Genomic DNA, 14,304 nt, shown 5'->3' on the forward strand with positions numbered 1-14,304 from the left:
CACCACCTGATGGTTCAGGTCTGACATGGTCCACCCATTATCATTTTGCATATGAGAACAAAATGAGGTGTGATAATTGATCTCTCATGTACTTCGGCTTGCTCTCTCACGACACTATCAGCACAGCTTCGTTTAAAGGCTGAAAACACTCTCATGCAGAGCTCACCCGAAGCCTTTTTAATGCATCATCACTTTGAGGTTACAGAAATGACACCACGAGAAGCACTTTGAAGTGAAGTAAAATTATCCCTTATTTCTACCCCCACAAATGATTTATTAAGGGGGAAAAACAGGGGGGAAAAGAGGAGAGGAAAAGGGCAGATGAAGGATAGAGAAGGACAAACACATTCCCAGCACATATTCTCTTCATTACGAGTGAAGGGGGGGAAGCCGATCATTCAATTACTGACTGCCGTCACAGGCTAATATTCCTGCCTGTCAGGGCCAATTCTGGCTCAGTTTTGGTCAGAGTTCTTCTGATGGACCTCATTTCCTGTTAAACAGAACCAGAAGGTGCTGTGAAAATGGCGACACCTGATCCTGTGTTCAGGAGACGGGAAATGCTTTGGCAAGGCCCAGAGCCTGCCAAGACACCCTCCACACCTACCCCAGCATGAATCCCACGTGGGTGGGAAGCCAGCGAGGTGAGTCTGGGCAGAGGGGTTTATAGGTCGCTCACCTAACCAGCACAGGTGGGGGCTAACATTTTGCATTGCTTTTTTTTTATCCTAAGCACAAAATATAAAATGATGTGAAGATGTGTCAACCCACTTAGAATCAAGAAACTTAAGGCTATAATTCAAAAGAAACCGACTTTTCCCTTTTAATTTTTTTATCCCTTTGATCCTGACTCACTCATCATTTTATCTGACAGATTAGATTGAATTAGTTTGACCTGTCCTCAAGGCTGCAGCGTAATTTGCCTTTGACATTGATAGGGGAAGAAGACAATGTGTCCAGGCAACGAGGTCTATGCGGGGGTGGAAACAGGGGGGAGCAGTAGGTATATGAGATGTGGAAAAAAAGGACTGTGTGGCTTTCAGGCTTGGTGGTGAAATTCCTGTTCTTCACCTATGTTATTTCACAGATGTTATTTCACCAGACTGTCTGTCAGGGGTTAACCCTTGACAGTGACAGTGCAAGCTGCTCATGTGCGAAGCAGACCAGCTTAGCTCAGTCTTTCATTGGCTTAGTCGCAAATGTATCCAGTATGTCCACAGTTTCTGCTGGTGACACACCACAATTTGTTACTTCAGTGTAGTTTAGAACAGTTTACATGAAATTCAACAGTGTCTAAAGCCTTTAACATGTTCAGCATTAGGGACAATGCTTGGCTAAAAGTCTGCATACTTTTGCGATTTCTCATCAAATTCTTCCTCATACCATATGATGCTATTAGTAAATTTAGAATAGTGTCACTAGCCCTTTTTACACAGAGATTAGGCCCAGAGGGCCTGGCAGAGAGAGCATGGCAGCCTCATGCCTCTCCAGCATCTGATTTTAGATAGCATGCTGGCATTGCAGAAGCAAAAAAGGCATGACTTGTAACACAACAGCCTTTGTCTTTAGTATGGCATATAGCAGAGGGTAAGGAGTGCCTAGATGTCATTGTTTTCCTAATATGCAGACATTTTCGACTGCTGTTTCCTCTTGATTCAGCGCTGTTACTGCTGATTCTAGCTTCAGGCTCTTTCTTTACTTTCTTTACTTACAAAAAATAGATGTATGCATTTCAAACATTGCAAATGTCACTATCCTTATACTTCCATGCATCCTTTATGATGGCACAGATACAGCCAATAGCTGACACTAGAGGGCGAGGTCAAAAGTTTCACACAACAACATCAAACAAGGCCACAGTGGAGGAGGTTGTTATACTGTATCTTTAAACAGAGGGTGTGTTGTAAAGGTCTGCGCGACCATTATACATATCCCGACATGTTGACGGAAATTACATTAACTATTTTCACTATATATTCCTACACTACACTGCCTACATGACCTTCATTGGTACTGCTCTGTTTTGTCCGTATCTGTAAGCTTTCAAAAAAATCGCACAATTATGGACAAAATGAATACAGAGCATGGACAGAAAGCTTAGCCCATCTCCATCTCTGTTTCTAAAAATGAGTATAAACAAGCGCTAAAAGGGGAGACAACTCTGCCTGAACATTATGCGACAAAAAGAACTGTCAGGTGGCAATATACCCGCCCAGGGGCGCAGCCATCATTTCAGAAGTGAGGGGGACAGACTGTTCAGGAATAAGCCAACCTCTACTGAGTGATTTATCATCCTCTCACATTCCATGCACCTCCTCCTCCTTAGCGGCTAAACAACCAAATAACCACAAACAGCCACAGTATGGCACCCGGGGACCGACTCAAGTTCTTTAAAATGATCAAAATCATATACTATCAAAATTCAAAAGTTTGAGCTGCCAAACTCTGGTTGGGTTGACACAGAATGACCCTCAAGCATCTACAGTGTAAATAGCCAGATAGTTAAGTGCCAAGTAACAACACTAAACATGAAAAGTTCAGTAACAGCTGTCGAAATTAATTTCAGAGTCATTCTTATCCTACAGACATGTCCTTAGCCAGTGATAATCTGTCCTCACCTGTGAAGCCTCAGTGCTGCAGCCTGGTCTCTGTCCTGATCACGGCGTGCTGCCTTCTCCCTGTTCTGCCTATTGCAATAATACAGATTTAAGAAAAAATAAGAATAGTAGTTGTGAAACAGCTGTGGAAATTAATCTCAACTTTTATGCTATAGATATATTTTCTCACCTGTGAAGCCCCTGCATGACCACCAGTGTTGCCTTCTGGTTCACCTTCTCCTCCGTGCTCTTTCTATTGTAGCATTAAAGATTTAAAAAATAAGTGCAAAACAATAGTGAGCGCAAATTCTGCGCAGAATTGAAGGAGGAGTGGGTCTATTCCTAGCATGAAGCTAGCTAGCTAGCCATAGGTAACAATAACGTTAGTATCCTTGTTAGCGAACATTATCGACAGGCAGCAGCGGTACTCAACTTACACGGTTTGTTTGAAGCAGGAGTGCAGGGTTTTTGGCCTCTTGCTGGTTGGTTTGATGTACATCATGTGTGGTACTTTGGTTAAAACCGGCAGTTCAGAGCAGTGCTGCCAGAGCTTCTCTCAACTGTGTCATGTGATCACAACAAGACAGCACGCGAATGCCACGCACATTCACGGTGCGTTTCAAGACCGCTCGGAAAAACGAGGCACGACATGTTACTAATAAATTGAACGGTTGTAAAAAAAAAAAATAATAATAATTTTTTTTAAAAAGTGTGGGGGTCAGAGGGCACAGATACGGGAAGTGTGGGGTACATGTCCCACGCGTACCCTGCTTCTGCTACGTGCCTGTTCCAGCCTCTGAACAGGAAGTGCAAAAGGGGCAGCTGTGTCACATTTTTGGGTGTTTGTCAACACTGTGGAACATGAAACACAGGCAGGAGTGACCCCTGTCTTGGCTAAGATGAAGGCAGGGTGCCCTAACTACAAGTATAGCTGTGTGGAATTGGATGCTGGGATGTGTGGTGCTGCGGTTTCCCTTAAAGCTTCTGCTCCTCATTTGCTGCCTTTTTGGTGTCAAGGGATAATACCAACCTTAAGCCAAACAACTATTAGAGAGCTATGTTTTTTATTTAAGACAAGGCCCAAGATGACACAGCACAACCATGGCTTTTGTAGTCATTTTGACAAGAATCATCCAACATTTGCACTATTATTTCCCTGCAAAGGTTGAAAGCTGATACTAAAGAGCTTTGGAAACCCCAACAAGCTATTATCCCAACAAAGCAAGAACTAAGACTTCAGCATGGTAACACCACCCAGCTCGGGTCAGAGAGACACAAACAGAGTCTGTGATATTCTATCCAACAGAGCTACGCTTGTCCTCCGTGCTACGACAAAAAGCGTTCTGTGGTATGTCAGAGGCTATTTGGGATATGTAAAAGGTTGACTGGTCAAAAGAGACAAATGACTGTAGGAAGCTGTCAGCTCCACCTCTGACTGAAATGACTGAGTTAGTGGGGTGCATTGAGAATGATAATTAAATATGGGGCCAAAGATTGGCATGGTGGGCCCTGTACCTCTAGGCCAGGGGAGAATGGGTTTGGGAGCTCACATTGCCCAGGGCCTATGTTAGACTCAGGCACTAACCCAATTTCACACTGTGTGACTGGGCCTGGCCTGTTTCAGTGTAGCCTCTGAGTGTGAGTGCCATCTGGTCCAGGCCTATGAAGGAAATGGCCTTGCTTTTCACACTGATCGGATTAGGGTGTTTTTAATTCATTCGGGATGTGCCCTTGCGTGTTAATTGGCTCAACATGGCCAATGAATCTCGCCTGTTGCTCGACACAGGATGGCCTCTTCTTTAAACTTGCTTTAGAGGTTTGATGCTGCTCAGAATTTAGCTGTTTTCATATTTTCCTTATAACGCAGCATGATTTTAACAAAGTCTCTGAGAATGCGTTAAATTTTTTACAAGACAAAGTGATTCAGACATAATCTTTGAGCAACAGAGCAGTTCAAAGATGACAACGACTCACTCCTTTTAAGAAACAAAAACGGATGTTCATGTCAGAATACCTAAATAAAACTTGTCCGTTCTTACAAAACAGGTGATATTTTCAATAAAATAGCATTTCAGCAGTGACACATTTCTTTGAGAATTTACCATCTGATAAATAACAGCATTATTGCTATACTTCTTTTTTGCCTTCATTCTCTGATATGATAGATATGTGGCACAACACAACAAGGGACAAAAGCAAGTGTGGCAATAAATAATGCCATAATTGCACGAATGGATTACTAAACAGGCATACTGGGCACAGGCCCAGGGGCTAAACATGTCAGGGGCCCTTGCGAAATGTCACTCAATTTAACAGGAAGAGACTTAAAATCACCAAAAAAAGACCACAAATGGATGCAAAGGAACTGCAAAGAAACACCAAAAAAAAAAACCTTTAAAAAATGGGCAAAACAACCAAAAACGACAATTACCTCAAAGAGACACAAATAACTATAAAAAGACATAAAACAATCACAAGGAAATAAAAATGGCCACAAAGAGACACAAAACTGCCACAAAGTCTGTGTGTCTTGCTTATGCGTAGGAAACATTGTTGGGCCCTTTGCATATCTGTGTCCAGGGGCCCTTTGTCTCATAATTTGATCATGCATAATTGTGTAAATAATGAAGTTTAACTGCATTTCAAGGCTTGTTTGTATTGGCTATACATGCAGAAATTCTTAGGTCTCTACAGTGTACTTCAGTTTGCCAAAATGAATTGTCTTTCAAGCACTATAGAAAGAATTGAAATATGCACAGATGTGGTTATTTTAAGAGCAAGACAGTTTTGATGCACTTTTAACAGAAATGATTAAAGAAGTCTTTCTTCTATTAATTATTGCAATAAATCCCATTTTAAGTTAATTTTTTTCCAAGTGTCATTGTCAGTTCCTTTTGATTATATTAGTTGCACACAGACACCTCTAATTAAGAAGAAGTTCACAGTTGTTGCTTAATATGTATTAATTAGGCGAGGGCACTGACAAGATCACTCTACATATCAATTTAAACAGCGTCAAGGCATTCTAATTTTAACAACACTGATGATTTAAAGGCGCTCTCTCTGATACATCACTGGTTCTTTGTACAAATTAACCATAACATATCAGTGGGGGCTCACAAGTAGTGTTGCTGATCAATGCCAGTCCCTCTGTTATTGTATCTCAATGTCTGCTACATTTTGCATAACAGGCAGAACTGGACCCGCTCTGTTTTCTTTGGGAATGGTTCAAACTCCCAGGCCCCCTGAGCTACCCACTGTGAACTGTGCATGTTGGGTCATTTTTCCAGGATTAAAAAGCAAAATCTGAAATTCAGAGCATTCATATAGCAACAAACAACTATTTACTATAAGACATGGTGCAGTAAAGGCGAAAAATGAAATCATGCTATTTTTTTTTTTTTTTTTTGTAGCAGTAGCCAAATATTGCATATGCATAGAATTCTCTTTGTGTGAATCCCGCTGGCTAATCGCCACAATGCACTCATATGGAGGTTACCACTGATAATGGTGTCCCAACCAAGCAGTAGGCTCTGGGGCTGAAAAATGAAGCCAACACAGAAGCACCAAAAACTGCAGTTCCTCAAGCAAGTTAATCTACCAAAGACCCACATATCAAAATGCCCAACTTTCCACCAGAAATAAACATGTTAAAAGCATGGTGCAAAAAAAAGCTTTGGTCTCTATAGCTACTTTCAGCATTCATGACAACTGCACAGGGTTGAATCTTTATATAACTCACCCGTTTAAATTCTATTATGGCTTAAAGTTACACATAATTAAAGCCATTGCCGCTTTGAGTGACAGGCTGTCAGCCATGCATCAGCTAATTCAAGTCACTCAACCCTACACTCCTCCACAGCTCCATCCTCTACTCCAAATATGGTCACCACTGGCTCGAAAAAAGGCTAACATCACAGTAGCCACTTCCATTATTTATATAGTCTATGGTCCCCATGCACAGTCGCAGAACGGCATTGTTGCGGAAGCATAGCGCCCACCCTCTGGTTAACACAGTTAACTCGATCAGCACAGTTTACGCTATTAACTACTAACCGCCAGCTCGGCCACTTCCATATTAAGAACAGTGTGCAGACAATTACAGCTCCGACTGAATCGTAGAAATGTATGTTGTAATATATATATATGGTATCTACACAGTATTTTTTGTTGAATTTTAGAGTTCCTCTAATTCGCTTAAAAATGCAAAATTCGGTCATCCTAAAACATGGTTGGAATTTTTCATTCTTACTGACAAACTTAAACTTTTGTGGAATTATGTACACAACTGAAATTTTAACTTGTTCACTGTTATGATTAATTATCAAAAACGGTAATTCATTTTAAAAACTAACAGGTCAAAATAATTTAAAAGGATCACATCTGAGTTTTTCAGGAAACAGCAGAAAATAAATAATTCCGAGTCCGCCAAGCAGGAGTCAGTTGAGCACTCAAAGATGAGTCCACACCAGTGCAGTTTATGCTCATACTTTTTTAATGTATCACAATGAGCAAGAAACATACTTGATGAAATATTTTCAAAGGAGTATATTCAATTACCATCTACAATCAACTTAACTAGGACAACAAGGTTTTGTGACAAAAGTTTCTTTAAAAGTCTGAAGTTCCATGTGGTTGTATGTATGTTAGTTTCCATGTAATTTGGTACAGTTTGGAAATCTTCATCATATAATTACAGTAACAAAAAAGCTAACAAGACTACAGTATAGAAAAGACATCAAGAACAACATTTTTGGTTTAACTTGCTCTTTTTTGTACATTGCAAGGCTGTTTTTTTCTACCCTCGGATGGGCTGCCTGGAGCCACAGAGCCATGCTTATGAGGCTCGAAGGAGGAGTAATTCAAGGAAACAAAAAGAAAAACTAAAAGCATAAAAAAAACATTGTGGCACCAGAAGTCACAAAAGGAACAGAGAGCTCCAAGTAACAGTTCATCTTTGAAGTTGGAGCAAATGGTTGTTTGGTTGTTAGTTTGGTTGTTAATTTTGGTTAATACGCTTTTTTAGTGTAACTGCCTCTTTAAGAATGACAGCTTCGAGAACCCGTCCCCTCTCTCTGTTATTAATTTCTCCTTTTAGATTATGTAATCAACAGAGAGAGGGGTGAGCCGCCATTTGACTGGAGAGCTTAACTTGTCAACCAGAGACAAGCACAAGGAAATGAAACGGGTAGCAACATGAACTGGGAGAAATGAAGCAAGCATGTCTGTCCATCCTGTCCTGAAATTTGGAAAATGTCCATCAAAGAGCAGAAGCAGAGGCAGAGCTGGAGAAAGAAAGAGACAGACAGAAAGGAGAAAGAGGCAGCTGGAGCCACTTAAGTTCAGTTTCATCTAAGGACTTTCCTCTCTGTCACACATGTCCATTGGTTCCAGAGTCCATTCCCATTACAGAGTTGTCAGTAATCAAATAAGGAGGTGGTTTTAAAGCTGTTTTGAGCCTGCCTTTGGCTCCCATGCCCAGTTTTGGTGTGCCCACAGCCTCTCACGTCCTCCTAACGTGATCTCCAAAAGCTTCCCAGAGTCCTTTTTTTTTCTCTTTTCATTCCTTCTTCATCTCAAAAACAAACAAAAAAATAAAAAATAAAAAAGTTGATGTCTTGCTTTAAATATATCTTTATCTGTATACAGGTACACGTTCGTTTTCACAGTGGGCAAAAGATGACCTCTACAGCAAAACCTTGTCTTTATCTCTCTTTGTAAATGTCCATTAAAATCAAGTATCCCAATGTAAGTCGGTGGATGCAATCATCCACAATAGCGTTTTGTGCCACAATAAAATATACACTTATCTCGGGCACAACTTGTAATGTTTTTTTCTTTTTGTTTCGACTGCATAAAGCTTTGGCCACATTCATAAATTCAATCAAAGTAAAAACTGCTCAGTGCTTCGGTATCGTTTCTGATCATTATCATTAAAATTGGATTTTCTAAATTTCACTTATTCATAATCCAGCTTTGTGGTTCAGTTTGTTTTGGTGTGTAACATATAAAAAAATAAAAAGGCAAACAAGAAAAAATGTATGCTGGCTCTTATAAAACGCACGCACACACACACACACACACACACACACACACACACACACACACACACACATATACAAGCATACAAACTCACACACAGTCCATGCTGGCTGAATCTGATGTGGAAATCTCAACTTTGTCTTCCACAAAAGAGCCAAAAAGATTACACTTTGGAAATAAGAGAGCAAACAGTATCATCAAGACAATGAATATAAGAACATTATCACACCATAAAGTGGCCAGGTCATATTTTTTGTTTTAGTTTCTCAATTTCAGCAATTCAAATTAAAGCTAGTGTTAATTTATGATAAAAGTAATATACAGAAACTAAAATAAAATAAAAATACTTATAAGAAAATAATAATAATACATGTCTGACATTGTCTGAAACTTAAAATAAAGCAAACATATTTGTGAAAACTGTACAACTTAAGATTTGTTTTTAAAAAATAAGTACATGTGAACAGTATTTCAGGGAACTGGACTTTAGAGAAGTAGCAAGCAAGCTTGCAGACCAAATCTCCTTACTTTCAACAGCATGCTGTAGTATAAACACCAAATCGCATTGCTCTGCAAGACGAAGCACTTTAAACACACTTCTGAGATTGTGGCTTGTGTTCATTAGGGCGAATATATTGACTATACAATAGTGGCCAAAAAGTAGTTTCACAAATTTAAATGTGTCTTGGTTTTAAAAATAAAAGTTTTAAGTCATTGGATCATCAGTGAGAGGGTGGGGGTACCTATGCACATCCATTTCCATTGCAACAAAATGAAGTGGGTGACTTCTTTGGACATGAAAGCATCCTTGCTATGTTGAAATCAAGGGACATCTTCAAAAAACCTCCTACTTTTCCAGAAATAATGCTTTGGAATGAAGATGTCCCTCAAAAACCTGTAATCTAAGCGTGGAAGTGGCACCCTGCAGACACGTGGGACAAGTCACTGGCAAATTTCCCAGGAATGGGGCAGCGACACCTCGGCAAAACAGCCACCATTTCCCTCTGAGACTAGTTGTATGTTGACTGGCATAAATGTCACTAAACCTATGAGACGCATCAGTACCAGATGTATTATATACATTTTTTGGTAACCACTATTACTTGCTTAACAAGTGAGCAACAACCTTGACTGGATGGAGGGATTTTCAGCAATGTTCCATGCCAGCACAAAATGACATATGGAGGTCACGTTGTTCAGCAACCAATGATGCAAAAATTTACACAACAGTTTACAGTCACTTTAAAAATGAGAAAAAAATAGATTGAGACAATTAAAAGCAATTAAATGAAATAGGATCAGTCCTTGCTTAAGAAAAATCCATTGTGATATTTGGAATGCACTGTTCTTTACAAACGTTATAGATCATTGGCTTTAAACATTGGTCTGTTCAAAAAGAAAATCGGCAAAATGTCCTTTGGAACATATATTCACAGTCTTCAAAGTTCCGTTTTTGCAACAAGAAAAAAAAAAGATGTTGCAGAGGCAAGAAATTGGTTTATTGTTTGTTTTAGTTAAAGCTTAGCCAAAAGCAAAATGAGCATGCATCTAGGTACTTTTTTTTCTTTCAAAATTCTACATTAGCAGCAAAACGTATGTCCTTGAAGACCAGACCTTATACATTTTCTTAAAAAAATGGACATTTGAATGTGACAAAAAGTCAAACAAAGATTAATAACCTCTATCTTACAAACTGCAATGGCTCTGTAACGGTGCTACTCCACAATGCAAGGACAAGGGCCCTTTTTGGTTTTTGGTATTTACGTAAAAAAGCCACCTGTTTGCTTGCAAAGAAGCAAAAACGGCAACTCTGATGCGTACTCCTTTATCTTTTAAAACTTTGTTTTCTTTCCTCTAAAAACAGCAACAAATTCTCAAGTATAAAGAAGCCTCTTTTCTCATATTTATGCACCAATGGTGAAAAGTGTTTAGTCTTTGGATTTTCTTTTTGTCTTAAAGCGTGAGAATTATTATTAGTATTCTTTTTTCATTTTCATTTATGACAACAAAAATGTCAAAATGAAAATAAAGACTGTAGCCACACTACATGAAGAACAAAAGACCTGCTTTGTAGTGTACATATCTACAAACACAGGAGAGCAGAGAAAAATAAGTGCGAAGAGAGGAACAAGTAGAGTGAGAAATAGGAGTCAGACAGTGATAAGTGCACAAAGGTAACACAAAAATTAAATAAAATAAAACTTTCAATATTTCACCCAGGATCGTTTTGTGTTGGTTAGTGTCATACCAACCAAACCATAAGATTTAAATAATTCTAAAAGAGGATCCTGCCTTGTCAGGAGGGGCATTTTGGGTGAACGTTTCCCAAGAAGTTTGAGAATAAGACAGAAACAAAGTTGAGATAAATTACCTGTCCATAATCTAGTCTATCGGAATGACCAAGACAACATCAAATGAAGCGTCTTAAAGTTGGACAATACAAAAGCTAAATGTACACAAAGTTTTTTCAACCTACCATACTGTTTAAATTCATTTCCAATGCAACAATCTACTTAACACCAAAAATGTTCATATCTATCATAAATACAGAAGGTTGTTTTTTTTTTTTTTTAATCAAAACTCTTTTTATCGCCCGTTATGTCTGCAATGCTCTCCTTGTCTGGGTATAATGGGATTGCGATTTCCCCCCTTTGAAAGGATTTCCAATGTTAAAATCAGCAAATCATTTACCCTTTTTGAATGCCCAGAAACAATGCCTTATTGAAATTTCATTCTACTTAAAACTTTCTGTTATTAAAACAAGTTCTGAAAGAAAAAAATGTTTATCTTCTGTTAAAAACAAAAGGTGTAAAACATGAATTTCTGTAACAGAAAAAAACATCTGTGAGCTGTTGACCTGAGAATAAAATAGACATTACATTATTCTTTAACTTTTGCAAGCCATTGGTATCTGAATGCTTAAATAGCAAGAAAACTGATAGACTATTCTCCCATACAGTACATACTGGCTTTTTGTGACTGTGCTATTAAGTAGAAATTATTAGAAAACAAAGGGACAGCTTGTTGACTCATATTTCTTCAAAAGGGTTCTTGGGCCATTTGTCAACTTTGAGGCAGTCCATTGCCATACAGTACAGCATTCCTCTACTATTACCCAAAACATAACTGCAGCGATCGTTTCTATTCTCATATATTAGTATGCATGTATTTCAGTTGAATAAAACAAAAAAAAAACAAAAAATAAAAACAAAACTAAAAAAACAAAAAAACCAAAAACAAAACGAAAACCAGCATGTTGATATGGGAAAACAATCCACTAACATTTAAATTTTTGGTTACAAGCTTTGGAATTGCAGTTAGTCTTTACACATCTTTTTCTGAAATTGGTTTGTATACTTTTAATGTATTTTTAACATTGCTGCTTTTTATGATTTTTTCCATTTGTGATTTTTTTTGTCTTTTTCTTTAGTGTTTTTTAAATATTGTCCATCACTGAAAGCTCTTTTACAATCTGATGGAGTCTGTTCCTACACTAGCAAGATTACTACTACAACTACTACTGTCTTTGACAAAGCCAGGCTGCTGCGGCTCCTCCGCCGTCCTGCCAAGCCTGTCTGCTGACTTCTGACTGCTGTCAGAGTCAGACTCGTCGGTAAAGACGTCTGTTGGTATCGAGGTCTGAACTCCTGAGGTGCTCAATGAACTTGAGGTAACCGTTGAAGGTGAGGACATTGGAGGAAAAGAGGAGGAAGAAGAGGAGGGACTGGCATTGGGCTTCCCAGCTAAAGCTCTGGAGAAAGGGGCCTGGGGCCATGGTTTGCCGGCAGCTGTGGTGTTGAGTGGGGTAGTCGAGGAGGAGCACAGGGAAGAGGAGACAGCAGAGGATGGCATGGCGGCTGATGTTGTTGGCGGGGGAGGGGGGCTGCTGATGGGATGAGTGGCAGACTGCGAGGTAGATGCGGTGTTAGGATTGGGGAAGCAGGCTGAAGAGTGAGGTAATAAACTAGTAGCGTGCTCTTTGGCATTTCTGGCTGATCGCTTGATTGTTCTGTGTTTGTGCAATGCCGATTCCAGGTGTTGACTGAGTGCTTTCTCCCCATCCAACGTAGTGTCACAAGCCAGGCAGTCATAGAGACTTCCAGCCCCTGCACCTACGCCACCAGGGACACGCAGCAACATCTCTTGCAGGTTTGCCACAGACTGACCGAAAAAACAGTTAGATTTAAGGTGGGTAATAGCCGCTTCTTCCTTGGTGAAAACTGCTTGACACTTGCGGCATGCCAGTTTACACTGCACCTTGGGGACGATGTACTGGTCTAGAAGGGAGTCCACAGCTTTGCCATCCATCTCTTTCTGCTCAGAGGGTACTTTATTATGAGAGGAGGAGGAGGAGGACGAAGACGAGGGGGAGGAAGTGGGGGGTTCACTATGGGGTTTGCCCTTTTGCTCCTCTGTTTTCACTGGATCTTTGGCAGATTCTTTGCGATCCCCCAAGGGTTGAGGGGGAACAGGAGTTTGGCTCGCCTTGGGTTGCTGGATCTGCTGAAGCTGCCGCTGCTGCTGCTGTAGTGCCTCCTGCAAACTCTGCTGATATTGCTGGTAATGCTGCAGCAGGGACCCTGGAGACAGGCCCATCAGTGCTTGTGACAATGCTGGGTTGTAAGGGAAGAGACTTTCCATACCATACATCGGTTGCAGGTAGCCCCCTTGGAGAGCGCCAGGGATCTGCGGGGTGTAATACGGGGAAAAGCCAGGCATGAAGTAGGGCAGGAATTGATTTGTGAGGAGAGCTGTGGGGTCCGATGCCAAAGCAGCCTGCAGGGCCTGAAGCTGGGCAGGATCTACCACATACTCCATGCCAGGAGTAGGCATGGAGGTGGCAGGAACAGCTGTGTCTGGTTTCTCCTTCTTGGCACTGGCAGCAGAAGTGGAAGGGGCAGGGGTGCTTCCAGTTGACGATGGGGTCGAGGGCTTCTCTGTCTTTTCCTTGGACTTCTCCTTTTCTCTTGCCCTCTCAGAGTCACGTTCTTTGGGGGGTTCAGGCCGGGAGCCAGACGGGGTAGTTGAGGACGTGGAATTGGATGTGGAGGTGGGGCTTGAGTGGGAAGCAGATGTGTTGGTCTGAGCTGGGCTGGATGCAGCAAGAGACGATGAGGAGGGAGGCTTGTTGGGTAATCCAGATGTGGGGAGGCTGGGTGAGGGAACACTGGCACCAGGCATGTTCAGGAGGTTTGAAGGTTTTGGAGGAGTTAAAGCTGGAAATGTTTCAAGTACAGACAAACATTTAAGAATGTTATAATATATGAGAAAAACAGTCAACAATACAACATCAATATATATGATTCGTTTTGTCATTATATAATATATACATTAAGGCTTCCCCTTTACAGCCAGAGATTCGAATTATCAGTTGGAGAACCCTCAGTTGACTGAGATAGTTTCAAGTCAAGCAGATGTTTATTTTTTATTTTTTTTTTTTTTTATAATCAGTGTGCTGTGCAGTGTACTTCTGAGGATGTTTTGGTCCTCAGATTTTGCTGCGGAGTGAATGCTCTTGACTTTCACGATACTCTTTGATACACAGAGCTGCATGTTGCAGCTGCACAGAGGAAACAACACTGCACTGTAAGGCTCTCTGATAACATTATCTTCTCTTTTCTGCTTAGAAGTGGTTAATTTACAGCTCACAGCAACTTAAAAAAAC

General features: G+C 40.4%; 2 protein-coding genes across 6 annotated transcripts in view; both read right to left on the reverse strand.

The window, feature by feature from the left end:
• The window catches only part of LOC121942405 (uncharacterized), a 188,989-nt gene extending 185,816 nt beyond the window's left edge, over positions 1–3,173 (reverse strand). For both annotated transcript variants that reach the window (XM_088077715.1, XM_088077710.1), the window contains exons 1-3: positions 3,035–3,173; positions 2,788–2,850; positions 2,619–2,687 (exon numbers count right to left, since the gene is read on the reverse strand). In XM_088077715.1, coding sequence (XP_087933841.1) covers positions 2,619–2,687; positions 2,788–2,850; positions 3,035–3,099 — 197 coding nt within the window. In that variant the 5' untranslated portion in view covers positions 3,100–3,173. The remainder of the gene's footprint in view (positions 1–2,618; positions 2,688–2,787; positions 2,851–3,034) is intronic.
• Positions 3,174–7,069: 3,896 nt separating this feature from the next.
• zfhx3b (zinc finger homeobox 3b) overlaps positions 7,070–14,304 on the reverse strand; it is a 321,985-nt gene continuing 314,750 nt past the window's right edge. For all 4 annotated transcript variants that reach the window (XM_042489953.2, XM_042490018.2, XM_042490101.2 and 1 more), the window contains one exon: positions 7,070–13,855. In XM_042489953.2, the coding sequence (XP_042345887.2) occupies positions 12,105–13,855 (1,751 nt within the window). In that variant the 3' untranslated portion in view covers positions 7,070–12,104. The remainder of the gene's footprint in view (positions 13,856–14,304) is intronic.

The sequence above is a fragment of the Plectropomus leopardus genome, chromosome 1 (genome assembly GCF_026936395.1).
Source record: "Plectropomus leopardus strain MGB_pleo_1.0 chromosome 1, ASM2693639v1, whole genome shotgun sequence".
Classification (NCBI taxonomy): domain Eukaryota; kingdom Metazoa; phylum Chordata; class Actinopteri; order Perciformes; family Serranidae; genus Plectropomus; species Plectropomus leopardus.